Source organism: Cavia porcellus, unplaced genomic scaffold (genome assembly GCF_034190915.1).
Source record: "Cavia porcellus strain 051 isolate PalLab524CR breed Dunkin Hartley unplaced genomic scaffold, mCavPor4.1 scaffold_8, whole genome shotgun sequence".
In the NCBI taxonomy this organism is placed as follows: domain Eukaryota; kingdom Metazoa; phylum Chordata; class Mammalia; order Rodentia; family Caviidae; genus Cavia; species Cavia porcellus.
The window spans coordinates 2,342,657-2,357,165 of record NW_026947491.1 but is presented as its reverse complement, the minus strand read 5'-3'; the positions used below and the strand labels follow the sequence as shown (position 1 = coordinate 2,357,165).

At 35.9% G+C, this 14,509-nt stretch overlaps 1 protein-coding gene across 5 annotated transcripts in view; it reads left to right on the top strand.

Moving 5' to 3' along the window:
- The window catches only part of Znf280d (zinc finger protein 280D), a 98,766-nt gene that overhangs the window by 16,270 nt on the left and 67,987 nt on the right, over positions 1-14,509 (top strand). For 2 of the 5 annotated variants that reach the window (XM_063254259.1, XM_063254262.1), the window contains exons 2-5: positions 831-876; positions 7,495-7,641; positions 10,242-10,307; positions 10,408-10,547. The exons of 1 other annotated variant lie outside the window; for it this stretch is intronic. In XM_063254259.1, coding sequence (XP_063110329.1) covers positions 831-876; positions 7,495-7,641; positions 10,242-10,307; positions 10,408-10,547 — 399 coding nt within the window. Of the gene's footprint in view, positions 1-830; positions 877-4,398; positions 4,508-7,494; positions 7,642-10,241; positions 10,308-10,407; positions 10,548-14,509 lie in introns of those variants that run through there. 2 more of the 5 variants (XM_023560014.2, XM_063254260.1) reach the window with 2 other exon arrangements.

Here is a 14,509-nt window from a genome sequence, read left to right as displayed (position 1 = left end):
TTTTGAGTTAGTCTGTTATGAAATATATCCAACTAATTTTCTGATTGTTTTCAGTTGAATTAATTAATTAAAAAATCTAGAGTGGCTGGGGTTCAGCTTAGTGGCATAGGTGCCTGCTTGGCAAACACGAGGTCGTGAGTTTGATCCCTGGCACCAAAAAACAACAACAAAAAACCCAAATCTAGAAACAGGGCAGAGACAGAAAGATCAGATTTAAGCCCAGCCTGGTTAAGTTAGTGTTTTAGTGAGACTCTTTGAAAATTGAAAAATTAAAGGACTCTAGCTAAGTTTGAAGGCCTTCAGTTCAACCTACAGTACTCCAGGTACACACACAGAAATCTAGAAAAAGAAGAATAAATTAAAATATATTTTAAATTATCTTTTTCTTACAGAAGCAATCACATATGAAATGTGAAGAATAGATAACAAAGATTGATGTCACTTAGCCCATGACAAGTCAGATTTACTAAAATAATACTTGTTAGTGAGGTGATTGCTCATTTTTGTATTTTTTTTTTTTTGAGCAATGGTTTCACTATGTAGTTCAGGCTGGCCTTGAGTTCCTGTATAGCCCAGGCTACCTTGAACTTAGTGATCCTCCTGACTCAGCCTCCTGAGTGGTGGGATTACAGATAGGTGCCACCAGGCCTACCTTTTTAAAAATTACTTGTGTTCATTCAAGTATAAATCAGTTACATAAAATGACTTGTATGTGTCAAACATATTCAACTTAAAAACTGATCTCTTTATAGGAAGAAAGGATAAATTAAATATATAGACAATTAATTTCATGAAATCTGCTCTAATTGTAGAATGTCTTCATTTTATAGGAAGGAAAGCTGGGGCATAACTTGCTGCTTTGTCTGGAGTCCCATGGTGAGTTTAAAGATCAGAATTCCATCCTAAGCATTTCTAATTCCAGTTTTCTTATTTCAGTGTTTAGTGCTACTTAAAGTGACTTATGAAATTTACTGATACCATATGTTAGTACTTAGGTGACAGTTTATAGAAAGTCAACTCTGCAATGTGGTGAGTGACAGCCGTTTTCAACCAAAAAGTAAGTGTTGCTGCCACCACGGATTCCAGTATTTGTGGCTTTTGTATAACTTGGCTTCAGGAGAAGTAGAGGTTGAGGGTATTTTCTTAAACTACGATTGTTGAAGTAACAGATGTTCTCATAAAAAAGTTATGTAGAAGTATTTTCTCCCTGTTAATACAGGTGACTGCTATTTATCAGTTTGGTGTAAGTATTTTGTCTATAGAAAAAAATTAATTTTAAAAAATCATAAAGGTATCATGGGTCTTAGAATTTTTTTTTCTCAAGTATATACTTGTTAACCTTTAATGATGGCAGAGCCTTGTTAAAAAGAAAGAAGATGATTTCTGTATACTCTTAGTGGTTTGCTAGGGCTGCCATAAAAATACCACAGACAGTTGTTTTACACAACTTATTTTTGCACATTTCTTGAGTCTAAAAGGTGAAGGTGACTGATTTGTAGGGTTGGTTTCTTCTGAAGGGGTGAGAGGAGGGCTCCAGGCTTCTCTTTGGACGCAGATGGCCTTGTTCTTGGGTCTTCATATGGTCTTCCTTCTCTGCAAGTCTGTCCTAGTCTCTCTACCTGTGAAGATGCCAGTCACTGGGTTAGCCTACACTTCAGTAGCCAGATCTTAACTTAATTATTTTAGAAAGTCCCTATCTCTAAGTGCCATCATGATAGGAGTAAGTTAGGGTTAGATTTTAACAGGCATTTTGAGAAAGCACAGAATAGATTATAACACACATTTTCTGGCTTCACCTAATTCATTGATTATATGCTGGGGGCCTGCTGCCCATCTGGTGTATTGGGAAATGTACTACCAGTGAGCTTAGTTTTGTTTGTGGACTTACAAAAGTTAAGACCCTTAAAGATTGGTAGGCAGTTTCAGATTGTAAATGTTAAATTTTGAATTGCATAATATTATGCTTGAAGAATTGGAAGTAAAATAAAATGGTTTATATAAGGTTTTGGAAGGCTAGGGGATTTATATTTTCTTGACTATCTGCTGGCTTGGTTTGGTTTGGTTTGGTTTGTTGAGACAGGGTCTTACTGTGTAATTCAGGCTGGGCTTGAACACATAATACGTTGCTGGGTGGCATTGAAGTCACAGGCAGTTCCCCTGCCTTGGCCTCGTGCTGGGATTAAATACATGTGTGCCACCACATCCAGCTTCACTATCTGCTTAAACTTGAATACTACACAAGGCATTTTATTGAATCTGTATAACACTTCTATTAGGGAAATATTGCAGGTAGTTTTAAGTAATTTGTTCACTCACACAATTAGGAATAGTGCAGTGAAGATTGGAACTAGGTCCATGCTCTCCACTGGACTGGTGAAGATGGGAAAGGTGAGGAGGAAGGCTGTGGTACGTAAAAGAAGTATAAACAATAGCTTCGCGGTACACAAAGAGTGCTGTATTTTTTTAATTAGCTAGTTTTTTAATATAATCAAATAAATTAAGATACACAAATGCTAAACTTTGACTTGTCAGTGTAAATTAGTACTTTTAATAATCTGAGTTGAAGAATTCTTGAATAATTTGTAAAACAGTATAGTTTAGAAAAGAAATGGATCACCGTGTAGGCTTTGGTGGGTTCCTCAGATTGCCATAGGAGGAAAGCCTGGACTACACAGTGAGGTTAAGGCTGTCCCGAAGTACAAAATAACACCGTCTTAGTGGGGAGAAAAGGAGAAATGGATCAGTTCGTGATTTCAGCATTAGGGAAAATAGAAAATGTTTGCTTTGTTTTTTAAAAATAGCGGATAGACTCCTAGCATTTAAACATTAGATCAGGAAATGATTTGTGATGTAAACAAGGGAGTTTTAAAAAAGATTATGAAAGACTGGTAGTGCAGGTGAAACAACAGGGGCCAAGGAGTCACTCCCCTCACCCACTGGAGCTCGGGCTGCACCCTAGCTCCATTCTGTGTAACCCCAGACCAAAGCATGTGCCTTCTTTCTCACCCTGGAGCCCAAAAGCTTGGTCAGGCTGCCTGGTGTGCAGTGTGACTTCTGTGTCATCCCAGGACCATTTCCCTGCTCCTAATCACTAATAAATCTGGCTGCTTTTCTTTCATCATTGGTGTATACTCTGTAATTCTTTGCTTGTCCAACACTAGAGCTTGAAATCTGTGTGACCTACAATATAACACCTTGTCTTGGTTACATTCTTGTTGCTGGAACAAAATATCTGATACCATAAGTTAAAGGAGGAAAGGTTTATTTCAGCTCAGTTTGTAGAGGTCTCAGTCCATAGGTGACTGGTTCCAAGACGGTGACAGTGGCAGAGAAGAAATAGTCCATGGTGTGGCAGGTAAGAGGTGGCAACCTTCCCTCTGCTTTCCCTTTTTAGTCCATCCCGGCTATAAGCCTATTGGTTGGTGCCACTCACACCCATGGTGGGTCTTCCTACTTCAGTAAATCCATCATCACACACACAGTATGCTAAACCAATCAGAGAGCTAAGTTAATATCACCCACCCACAACCCAGTCACTGCCCAAAACCCCAGCTATGAACACATGCAGCTTAGGGGTTGGGGGTACACCTGGATAGAAGCAATAACACCCTGGCACCTTAGTTTGTTGAAATAGACCTTTTGCATGTTATTTTGGAGCATTATTTCAATTAGTATCTTTTAAGATCATGGTAGAATATTGTCCTAATTTTGAGTCAAGAGTAGAACTGGCAGTACTTGGTATAACCTTTAGAAGTGGTGAGTTACACCAGGCCCTGCAGGTTTCATGTCTGCTTAATTAAGAACCACTAGTCTACATCTCTACCACATTTAGTTTAGGCATCCTGTACTATATTTCTCTTCCTTCCCCACCTTTCTTTCTCCTGTTCTTCCTGCTTTTCCTACTGCTGCTTCTCCATCACAATTTGAAGTAGAAGGTACACATAAATTTAAAAAGTTAAACAATTGAAATGACTTTAAATAGGTAGTTTTCCTAAGGAGTTCTTATATGCATATCAGTGCGTGCTATGTGTTTCGTTATCTTTTTAACCACTTCTTAACATTTTTCTGTCATTAAAGATGAACGTACTCGCTTTCTTAAAGTTACTTCTCCAAGTTTTTCCTGATATAGTTACATTCATAATATAGTTTTCAGTTTTAGGTTTAATTCATATTTATATTTTCATTATCAAAATAACTTAATGAGGTTGGCAATTAGTTAATATTGTTCACTAATGAACACCATATAAAAGATGTATTAAGAGGATACTGTTCCTTTTTCTTTTTTACTCTGCAATTAATTTTTACTTGGTAAGTTTTATTCTTTAGTCTCCTCACTTTAGTTTTTCTATACAATAAAACCTGTCTGGTATCCTAAGTTTACTTTTTTTTTTTTTGTAGTGTTGAGGATTGAACCCAGGCCTCTCACATGCTAGATAACCTTCCTACCACTGAGCTGCATCTCCAAGCCTAAAAGAATCTCTACTCTCCTAGAGATGCTCCCTCTAAAGTACTCTTCTCTCTGATCCCGTTTCTCCTGGATGTTCTGTAGGCCTGCTAAATTTGTGTTGTCCTTCGTATTATGCATCTTATGCCTTCTTTGTTCATTAATTTTTTTGTGTTTTGGCAGATTCTATGGCAGCTTCCTAAGAAAGTACACATAAGATGTGTCTCGTGATATTACTGATCTTTATTTTTTTCTTCATTCTTGATGAAAAATTTGATTGGGTTAAATTTTTGTGTTGCTGAGAAAAAACAAAACAAAACAACAAAAACAAAAACCCAGCACCTCAAAGTTTATTTCAGCTCACAGTTTGTAGAGGTTCCATGTTACAGTTGTTTGCCTCAAGGCAGGGTGGCATAGCAGAGGGGCATCACAGCGGAGAAACAGTCCAAGGCAGGCAGAAGGCAGAGTGCGATGAATTAGTGACGCAGCAGCAGGAGCAGGAGCCTGTCTGTCCTTATTATCGCTTCTAGGCCACCAGCCCTTGTGGTGATGCCACTCACACCCAGGGTGGGCTTCCCGTTATCCACCCACAGCACTATGCCAAGGCAGTCAGTGAATACTTTAGTAATCACGTGTCGTAATCCCAGCATCACACAAGCTAGGACTAGCTACTTCCAGAAAGCCCCACCCATGACCACATTTTACTGTCTGTAATTTTTATTCTTTTGGTCTTTTGTATATGACCTGTTCCTGCCCCTTTTGTCCCTTATCGTATTGTAGTGTATTCTTTTTTTTTTAATTTATTACTTTATTTGTTAATATTAAGAAGAAAAGGTAAAACAAATTTTCACAACAAAATAATGAAAAAGTAACAATTGTTGATAAATTATACAACATTATCTTTAGTCACTCAAGTACAAAATATGGGCATAAAAATTACTTCAATCAATATTAGCACAACCTTTCCTGTTCAGTGAACTAAGTGACACTAATGATATAACTAACTTGCATTTTTTTTCTTTTCCCTTCTATCCTTTCTGTTTTCCCCTATCTTAGTTTCTTCTTTTTATTGAACAGTTTCCTTCCATTTCACAGTGACTATTGTATATTTTGAACCTTATGGTTTCACATATGTCACTGTGGTGTGATGTTTTTTAATCCTTCTGGGAAGATACACAGAAGGGGAATACCTGGGTTGAATGGGACCTCTAATCCTAATTTTTTGAGGAATCTCCACACTGATTTCCACAGTGTTTGTACTAATTTACTCTCTAACCAACAGTTGTAAAGGGTTTCTTTTTCCCTACAGAACCAGGAGCATTTTTTATTGGTTGATATATTTTTTTTTTAAAAATTAAATGATTTTTTAATGAATAAGGGAGAGGATGAGATAAAAGGGGGCATAACAACATAACAATACAGGTTAAAGCATAACACTTTCAGCAACCTAGTGCTTCACCACCAAATAACCCGACTTAATAGTAGTTACCATAGAGTCTTTTTCTTTGAAATATTTGAATATAACTTCATATGCTATAGCATCAAATATATCAAGACTGTAACACCATTCAAGTGGATGAAAGCATTGTAGAGTATTTAGAACCAGCTAACAGAAAAAAATGACCAATGGTTTCAATATTATCTCTTTGCCTATAACAATTTTTGTTTATACTACCACATACGATAAAGTCCAACAAGTTACAACATAATAAAAGCAATGGAGACAGAAGAACCATAGTTTGGTGCGGCTTTAAGACAAGATGTTATTAAATCAGCACTAGCTGTTATTATGTCTTATTTTCTTCAAAGTGGCTGTTCATTGCATCACCGGCCATGATATCAAACAGCCCAGAATAAAGCCATTCCAAGTAATAAGTGACAATTTTTTAAGGCTTTTCTTTTTTATTTTCATTGTTTCAAAATTTTGTGACCTACGTTTTGGTGTACCTTTTAAAATTTTTATTATTGTGTTGGTGTGCTAGTGGCCTCTTTGAACTTAGATGAATATATTCTTCCATCTGGGAAATTTTTTTGCATTATTTCTTTGACAATGTGATTTCTCTTTTTCCACTATTCTGTTTCCATAAATTTATTGTATGTTATACTTTGGAAATTAATTTTCAAACCATCTTGTCTTCTCTTTTTAGTTTATATAGTTCTCTTTTAGTCCCAGCTTTGAAGACCTTTATTCATCTTAGCACTTGATTTTTTTTTTTTAAACTGCATTTAAGAATTTTGTTTTGGATCTTGTACTTTTTCTGAACATTGTTTATAATATTTATTCTCATCTTGTATACCTAAATATGCATTTCTTTTCTCTTCTTGCCCATGTATATTTTTCATCCTTAGGATACTTTCATCTGCCTCACTGATTTTTTGAGATTTTAGGGGATTTTCCTAAAGTTCTTCTTGCTCATTGGTTGTCCATTCATATTTAAGAGTGAAGTGCTCACATGCTTCTTAGGCGGTCTGTATACTTTATCAGAATATTTAAGATGTGGGATGTACCATATGTATTGCTTTGGATCACTTTGTTCAGGTGAGAAATACATAAGCTGCCTTACAAGAGATAACCCTCATTCATTTCCTGTGTTTTAGTCTAGCACCTCATCCCTGCTTTACTGTGTGCCTGGCATTCCTGAATCTAGTTCATTAATTCTAATTTGTTTCCCATGTGTTCATTCGTAGTCTGCTTGCCTTTTTTGTTAAGACTCTTTCAAAAGATAATGGTTACGTATAATCTTTTATGTATGGATGACCATATTGTATATGTGTGGTTAACTTTGACTAGACTGACTGTTCCCAAACTTTCTGTCCACTGTAAATAACTACTGTCATCCATTGTGTGTGTATCTATGTGTCTCTAAATTTTACTAGTTTATATCTTGGTAACTAATGTCTTACTGATGCTACAATGACCTGTAAATATCAACTCAAAGGTTGGTATTAGGGTTTTTCAAGTAGGTCTTCAGTATCATACTATGTACTACAACAATAATTTTTGCTTACTTTTTGAAAGTAAGGTTTGGTTCTTTCTCTTTGAAAATCAGATAATTTAAAAATGGCAGAACTCTTTATGGAATGTGAGGAAGAAGAGCTGGAACCATGGCAGAAGAAAGTAAAAGAAGTTGATGATGATGATGATGATGAGCCAATCTTTGTTGGGGAGATATCAAGTTCAAAACCAGCAATTTCAAGTAAGCATGACTTTTAGAGAAGCCAAGTTTTATAAGGTATTTCTAATGGATAACTTGTGAACTGTTGTATGTACTCGACGTCCTTATTCAAGGAGTTTGGGATAAGAGGTTGGTGGCAGACTACTAAGACTTGAGAGTCAGGAAGAGAGAAGTAAGAGAAATACCAGATGTGCACAAAAGTAAGTGGGCTTAGATTAGCTGGTGGCATTGGAATTTTTCTGAGATCAGAAAATAAAAATTATAATAGAGTGGAGTAATTCGTTTATCTGTTCATATTTTTGTTTTTTCTCACCAAAACATAGAAAAAGGCTTGGAATGCTTAGTTTAAGATTTTGGAATGTACTGCATAAGTGTATGTTTATCTCAGATGGAAGCTGTCGCATCCACCCTCACTGCACTGTCTTTTCCACAAGTGTCAGGATGCACGCCGGGCATCCAGGCCGGGAATGGTGACAGCATCTCTGACCCACACACTGACTGACGGGTTGTAGCTCCTAATCATGTCAATCTTAGCAGCTCGGATTTCTGTTCGTGAAAAAGAAAGCACTGTCTACAGATTATATACTTTGATGATGTAGCAGTTAGCACAATTAGAGGCTGTTTGGTCTTTCTGGTAAAATAGCCAGTTTTAGATCATTAGCTTTCAGTTAAGAGTAATTGACCTTGACATTGTTACTTTTGCAGAGATATTGGTATTTGTTAACATGCTTATTCAAAAATGTCTAATGTTTAGAGGGAAAATGTACAAATTTTAAGGAGAAAGAAAATAAATCCTTTGATTTTAACCAAGAGGATTTACTAAAGAATGTTATGTAACCAGGATATTAGTATTTTCTCGCTTACCAGTAGCAGTGCTTGAAAGTGTGATTGTGAGACAACTTTAAAGTTTCTAAGAATTTTAGCTGTGTTCTTGCTCTTGTTGCTTATAAGCTTAAAATGGCTGTTTTGTTCTGTTTTGTTTTGGGATTTTTTGGTGGTAGTGGGAATTAAACTCACGATTTCCTATTTACCAGGCAGGCCTTGTGCCACTGAGCTATATCCCTGGCCCCTAGAATGGCATTTTATTCACTTTTACCGCTGGGAGAGTAATTTAACAGATTGAATTTCCAGTAGTATTTACATTGGCGGATTATTGTCCGGTGGAATGCTAAATGGGGTGAGCACCTACCTCTTAGATTATTAAATGAGCTAGGTATGGTGACGGGCAAGTTGTGATAGTAGAGCATAAGATGCAGTTCTCTTTAATTAGTTTCCTATTGATTACCGTATCTTACATTGGAGTACTGCAGAATGGTTATTCAACATCCGTATTGAAAATATGACAGTTAAGACCCAAGTTAAATTTATACTGATTGCAGGTGACTGATAACAGTGTTCAACCAGAACAGTGTACATTAGTTTTAAAATAATTCTATCAAAAAGGAATTGACCTCTAGTAGGATTTTTTTTCTTAACTGTTACGATGCAAAATTTAAATTACTTTGTTATTTTATGTGAAATCAGCAACATTATAAGGAATATGTGTTAAATGGTTGTATAAAAGTGCCAAAAAGGAATTTCTGTTTTGTACATTACATTCACTAAAAATACTACAGCAATGTTTCTTTGATGGTTTGAACAAATATCTAATCTTGAATTTCTGAATGAAAACTATGACAAGTTGTTTGAACATATTTTTTCTTCAGTAAAAGTTCTTAAGTGTGGAGCTGCATTGACATTATCAGAAAGCAATTGTACTTTTACGTGAACTTTTATAGATTTGGTGGGGTCTAGTTCTTTTTGAAAAGTTTTTATTTTTATTAGTACATGTTACATAATTTACATTCACCGTGGGGCATTTGGATGTGGAATCTAGTACTGTTGTATAAAGGGAAAAAAATTATAAAGTTTGGAGTTTTTTTTTTCATTTTTGGCACTCTCAAACTTTTTCTTGTCTTCATTTTTCTGATTTTGGTTGGTTACTGAAAAAGCCAGAAGTTACAGAGATCATGTATATGCAAGAGTGAAACTTTAAGAGTGATAATTAAAATCATGTCTGGCTTGGATTGACTTCGGATACAGTTGTAAATCTGAAGTTTTTAGTAAACTGGAAATTCAATTTAGTCCCTATCTGTGGTAGCTTTCCTTTCAGAAATAGAAGTAATAATAGATTAACGAGGTTTTCCAAAATGAAATTTAAAGATGTTTAGGGATATGAAAGGAACATGAAGGTTCATTAAGGTTATGATTTTGAGCTGGGAACCTGAGTGTATGTGTAAGCCTGCCACCATTCAAGGAATGCTTAAATACAACTTGTGTATAAATAAGTGTATTTTTGGAAAATCTTCACTGATATGTGGACTGTTATACAGAATGTTTCGCTATTTCAAATTTATCATTCTTTTTCTTGGCTTTGGATTTTAAGTTACAATGAGAAAGACTGCTTGTTCTATTACACACTTAAGGCTAATGTTTCTTTTGTTTTTTTACATAAAGATATAAAATTAACTCTTAAATTAATGATAACTTACTCCTTCCAGGTACGTTTTTAATTCATATTTAATACATATTTCATTCAAACCCTGAATTCTAATATATGTATATATGTAATTTTTTTATAGATATTTTGAATAGAGTTAACCCTGGCTTGTATTCAAGGGGAATAAAGAATGGCGCACTGAGTCGAGGTACCATATTATTGTACTACTTTAATTTTAAAATGAAGTATTTTGACAAAATTGATTGTATAGAATTGTATTCAATCTATTGTATAATTTTAAAACACAGGTATTACGGCTGCATTCAGGCCTCCAAGCCAACACTACATGAACTCAACTTCAAATCCAGTGTCTGCCTCGCCAGTAAATTTTCATCCTGAATCTAGATCTTCAAGTAGCTCTGTTATTGTTCAGCCTTTTTCTAAACCTGTAAGTGTTTTTGAATCTATAGTCAGCTCAGAGATACATAGGCTGTTATTTAACAAGATCAGCAATACCTACTTAAAATTTCAGACTACCTCAATCATTTATTGGAATCATAGTCAGCATCAAATAATGGCAGCAGCTTTATGTTCACTCAACTAGTGTCCAAAGAAGTAACTGTAGAGCCAGGCCTTGTGGAACATACCTATAATCCTAGCACTCGGGAGGATCACGAGTTTGAACCCAGCCTACGCCCAGTGGAGTGAGACCCTGTCTCAAAGAATGAAGAAAGGGCTGGGGATGTAGCTCGGTGCAATTCAGCCCCTACTACTCCCCAAACCCCAAAGTAAAAATTGAGTACCAATTTGCATATTGAGTACCGATATGCTAGGTAATGGGCTAAAATTGAATAGGTACTGTACTGAAAACTGTGCCCTCAACACATGAGTAAGAAGCATTAGTAGTAGTGAATATTACATAATGGCACGATGTGTCAGGTTGCCAACTGGGCCAAGTATTCTTTAATTTTTTTTTTTTTTCTCTTTTTGAGACAGAGTCTCACTATGTTCAGGCTGGCATTGAACTTACCATGTTTGATTGGGAAAATTATTGAGAGGTCGTCATGCATTTTTATTTGGAAAATAGTCCTGTTAGTCTATTGCAAAAAAATGAATAAAAAGTATGAGATAATAGCAATAGTTATCATTTATTGTGCTGTTTATAATGATTTGGGCTAAATGCTATATACAAAATAATCTCATTTAATTCTCAAACATACCAGTGAAATAGGTACTATTATAAGGAAAGGTACAGTGGTTAAATGATTCTCCTAAGATAGTCGCAGGACTGGGGATGTAACTCAGTGGTAGAGTGCTTGCCTAGCATGCTCAAGTCCCTGAATTCAATCCTTAGTACCACAACAAAAAACAAAAAATAAAATAAATTGGCAGATGTTGGGTCTGGGATTTCAGTCTAGGCTAAACTAGAGTTTAGATGAGTATGCACGCATACTTACAGATGTTGTATATGAATATATGTGTTTCAAAAAGAAAACTTCCTTTCAGCAATTCAAGGGTAGGTTGCACCCTTTGGGGGCTCCTAGCCTTGCAGGGGTTTGGGAGTCAGCACCATTGTCATCACTGTCAGACTGTCGTGAAGGAGCTGCTGGTGCCTCACTACAAAGCACACGCACCAAACGATAGCTCTTATTAGTCATCTACCATGCTCTTACAGTGAAAAGTGCTCCAGTTAGGCCCAATTCCTTGATGAAGTTTTAAAATATGTTAGACATCAGTTCGCGTCACTGATGTTTACCGTTGAGTAAGTCTTTAATATTTTGTGTGAAGTGGGTAGTATGCATAAAGCTCTTTTGTATTCACTGTAATGATTTTCTTGAAGAAAAGTACCATTGTGATTTAAGTTTTGAGCTGAACCGCCCACTCATTTTAAAAAAAAAAAGGAACACCAATTTGACTTGAAAGAATGACAAACCTTGGTATATTATTTTTTTATAGCAGTACTAACAAACATGTGACTTTAGACATGCACACTTATTATCTTATAATCTTATATTGGCTGTGGGTCAAGTGTCACTGTGGTTGGCTGGATTCTCTCTTTTAGGCCCTCACAGGCTGTATACAAGCTGTGATCCCTGAAGTTGCACTCTCATCTGAGTCCTGTGAGGTGCTATCAGCTTCCAGGTTCATGTGGCTGTTGGTAGCGTTCAGGTCAGACCGAGAGTCTCAGTATCTTGCTAGATATTTGCCGGCTTTTTGCCAGGTGTGTGTTTCCAGCATGGTTCTCTTTTTTTCTTCAAAGGTAGCAAGTGAGAGTCCTTTACAAAATGTCATTGTATTCTTAAGTAACATAATCCTATGCACAGAATCATGTATCCTGTCACCTTTGTTGTATTCTGTTGCTGAGAAGCAAGCCAGTTGTCCTACCCACAATCAGAGGGAGGCTGTCACACAGGATGTGATTACCAAGAGTGAGATGATAGAGACTGCCTAAGAGTCTTTCTGCCTTAAGAGTTTGTTGTTGTTGTTGTTGTTGTTGGTAGCGGGGATTGAACTCATGACTGCATGCTTGCAAGGGAGGCGCTTGTGCTGTTGGCTAAATCCCGGCCCCTTTCTGCCTTAGAGTTATTCAGTCTTGAATATTGGCAGACATTTCCTAAAAATTGGAATAAAGTGCACCTGCCACTTCAAGCAAAGCAACTGATAGTAATGTTTTTGCTAGTGGTAAAATTTCTGTTTTCAAGAAAAAAATTAAAAATTTGGAAAGCTTGATTGTCATGCTGATCCCCACAGCTTCTCAATATTTCAGCGCTGCTACTGGGAGTTGTATTTGTAAATAGGACATTTTGATGGTGCATAAGGAACTGTGTCAACATGTGAAAGATCCTGCATTATTCAGTGAAACCAGAGTTTTCTAGTCACTAATATGTATGTTATAAAAGTGTCCATGGGTAAAAGACCTAATTATGGTATAAGATCAGTCATTTTATAGGAGCAAGGGCACAAAATATTCAGCGAAATAATTTTAGAGTCCCCACGTTATTAGACCTTTAAGAAAGTCTCGGCTGTTTTGGTATAGTGTCAAAGTATAAAAGTGTGCCACTGTTACTTTTTTGTGTGTGTGTTTGAAAATAATTTTTATTAATACAAGTTTATTTATATTAATTGTAATGGGTTTATTATTTAAGAGTGAATCAGTAAATATTTAAAATTTTTCTGTTTAACTCCCACTGTAGTAAGTATCAATAGATATAACTAACGTAACAAAACCTCTTTTGGGGTTCATTAATTTTTAAATGTGCAAAAGGGTCAACTTGAAGCCAAAGAGTTAGGTATCACTGGCTTTGGAAAATAGTAATACATTTTAAAAAAATTGGAAATTATAGAATAAGAACATAGAGACTGCAGGAGTATTTTGGATCCTGTGTGGTTCCACACAGCTGTTACTTTATGTTTTTAAAAATGTAGTAAATGTTCCTCACGTAAAGTGGAAAGCTACCCAGAATGTAAAAATTGTTGACCAACAGTTGAATCCAAATTAAGTTAGTGGTTTTTTTATGCTTGTCATAAGCCATTTTGTATTCAGGGGAAACTAGAAAACTTTATTATTTAATGTAATTTGATAAAAGTCTTTCCAACATTAGACTCGGGATGGGGGAGATAACAAAAGCAAGGGTAGAATCTTCATTATTATAAAAAATTAGAAACTGGAGCATTTTCTGACTTTTTTTTTGTGGACGTAGTTTTTAAGTCAAAGCATTTTAGTCGAAACTTTCCATTCCTGAGTCCCTTTGAGAAAAAGAGCATTTTATCTGGTTGGTTTGGATGGGGCCTGGTGAAGATACATTTTTAAAAATTCCTGGCAATCTGTTGTGCAAAGTTAAGAATAAAACAGTGATAAACTAGAATGAGTGGAAAATATTATTTAAGGGACTTCCTGAATTTTGGAAACTACTGACTTTAGTAAATCACAACTATTTTCCATTTTATGTCATGTTTTATAGGTGTGTGTTTACTTTTTCATATGCTATCTTTGTATTTCAACATTTCTTTCAAGTAGATTGGGATGGAATTTATTATTGTTGTTTCTTATAAAGTCAGTGTGATACCTAAACTAAGGGCATGAGCTTTGTGATCAGGCCTGGGTTCTAATTTCAGCTCCATCAGTAAAGTAGTTCCTTATTTGGAGTCTTTAACTGCATCTAACTGTAACTATCCATACATCTAGGAAGCCAGGTTGGTGACTCATGCCTGTAGTTACAGCACTGAGGAGGCTGAGGCAAGAGGATCACTGTGAGTTTAGCGTCAGCCTGGGCTCTATATTGAGCTTAATACCAAGGTGAAATACATAATGAGACCCTGCCTCAAAACAAAAAACCAAACAAACAAGGAAAGGAAAAGAAAAGCAAGGGATAGTATCTAAATCCCCGTAGAGCACTTACTCTACCCTAA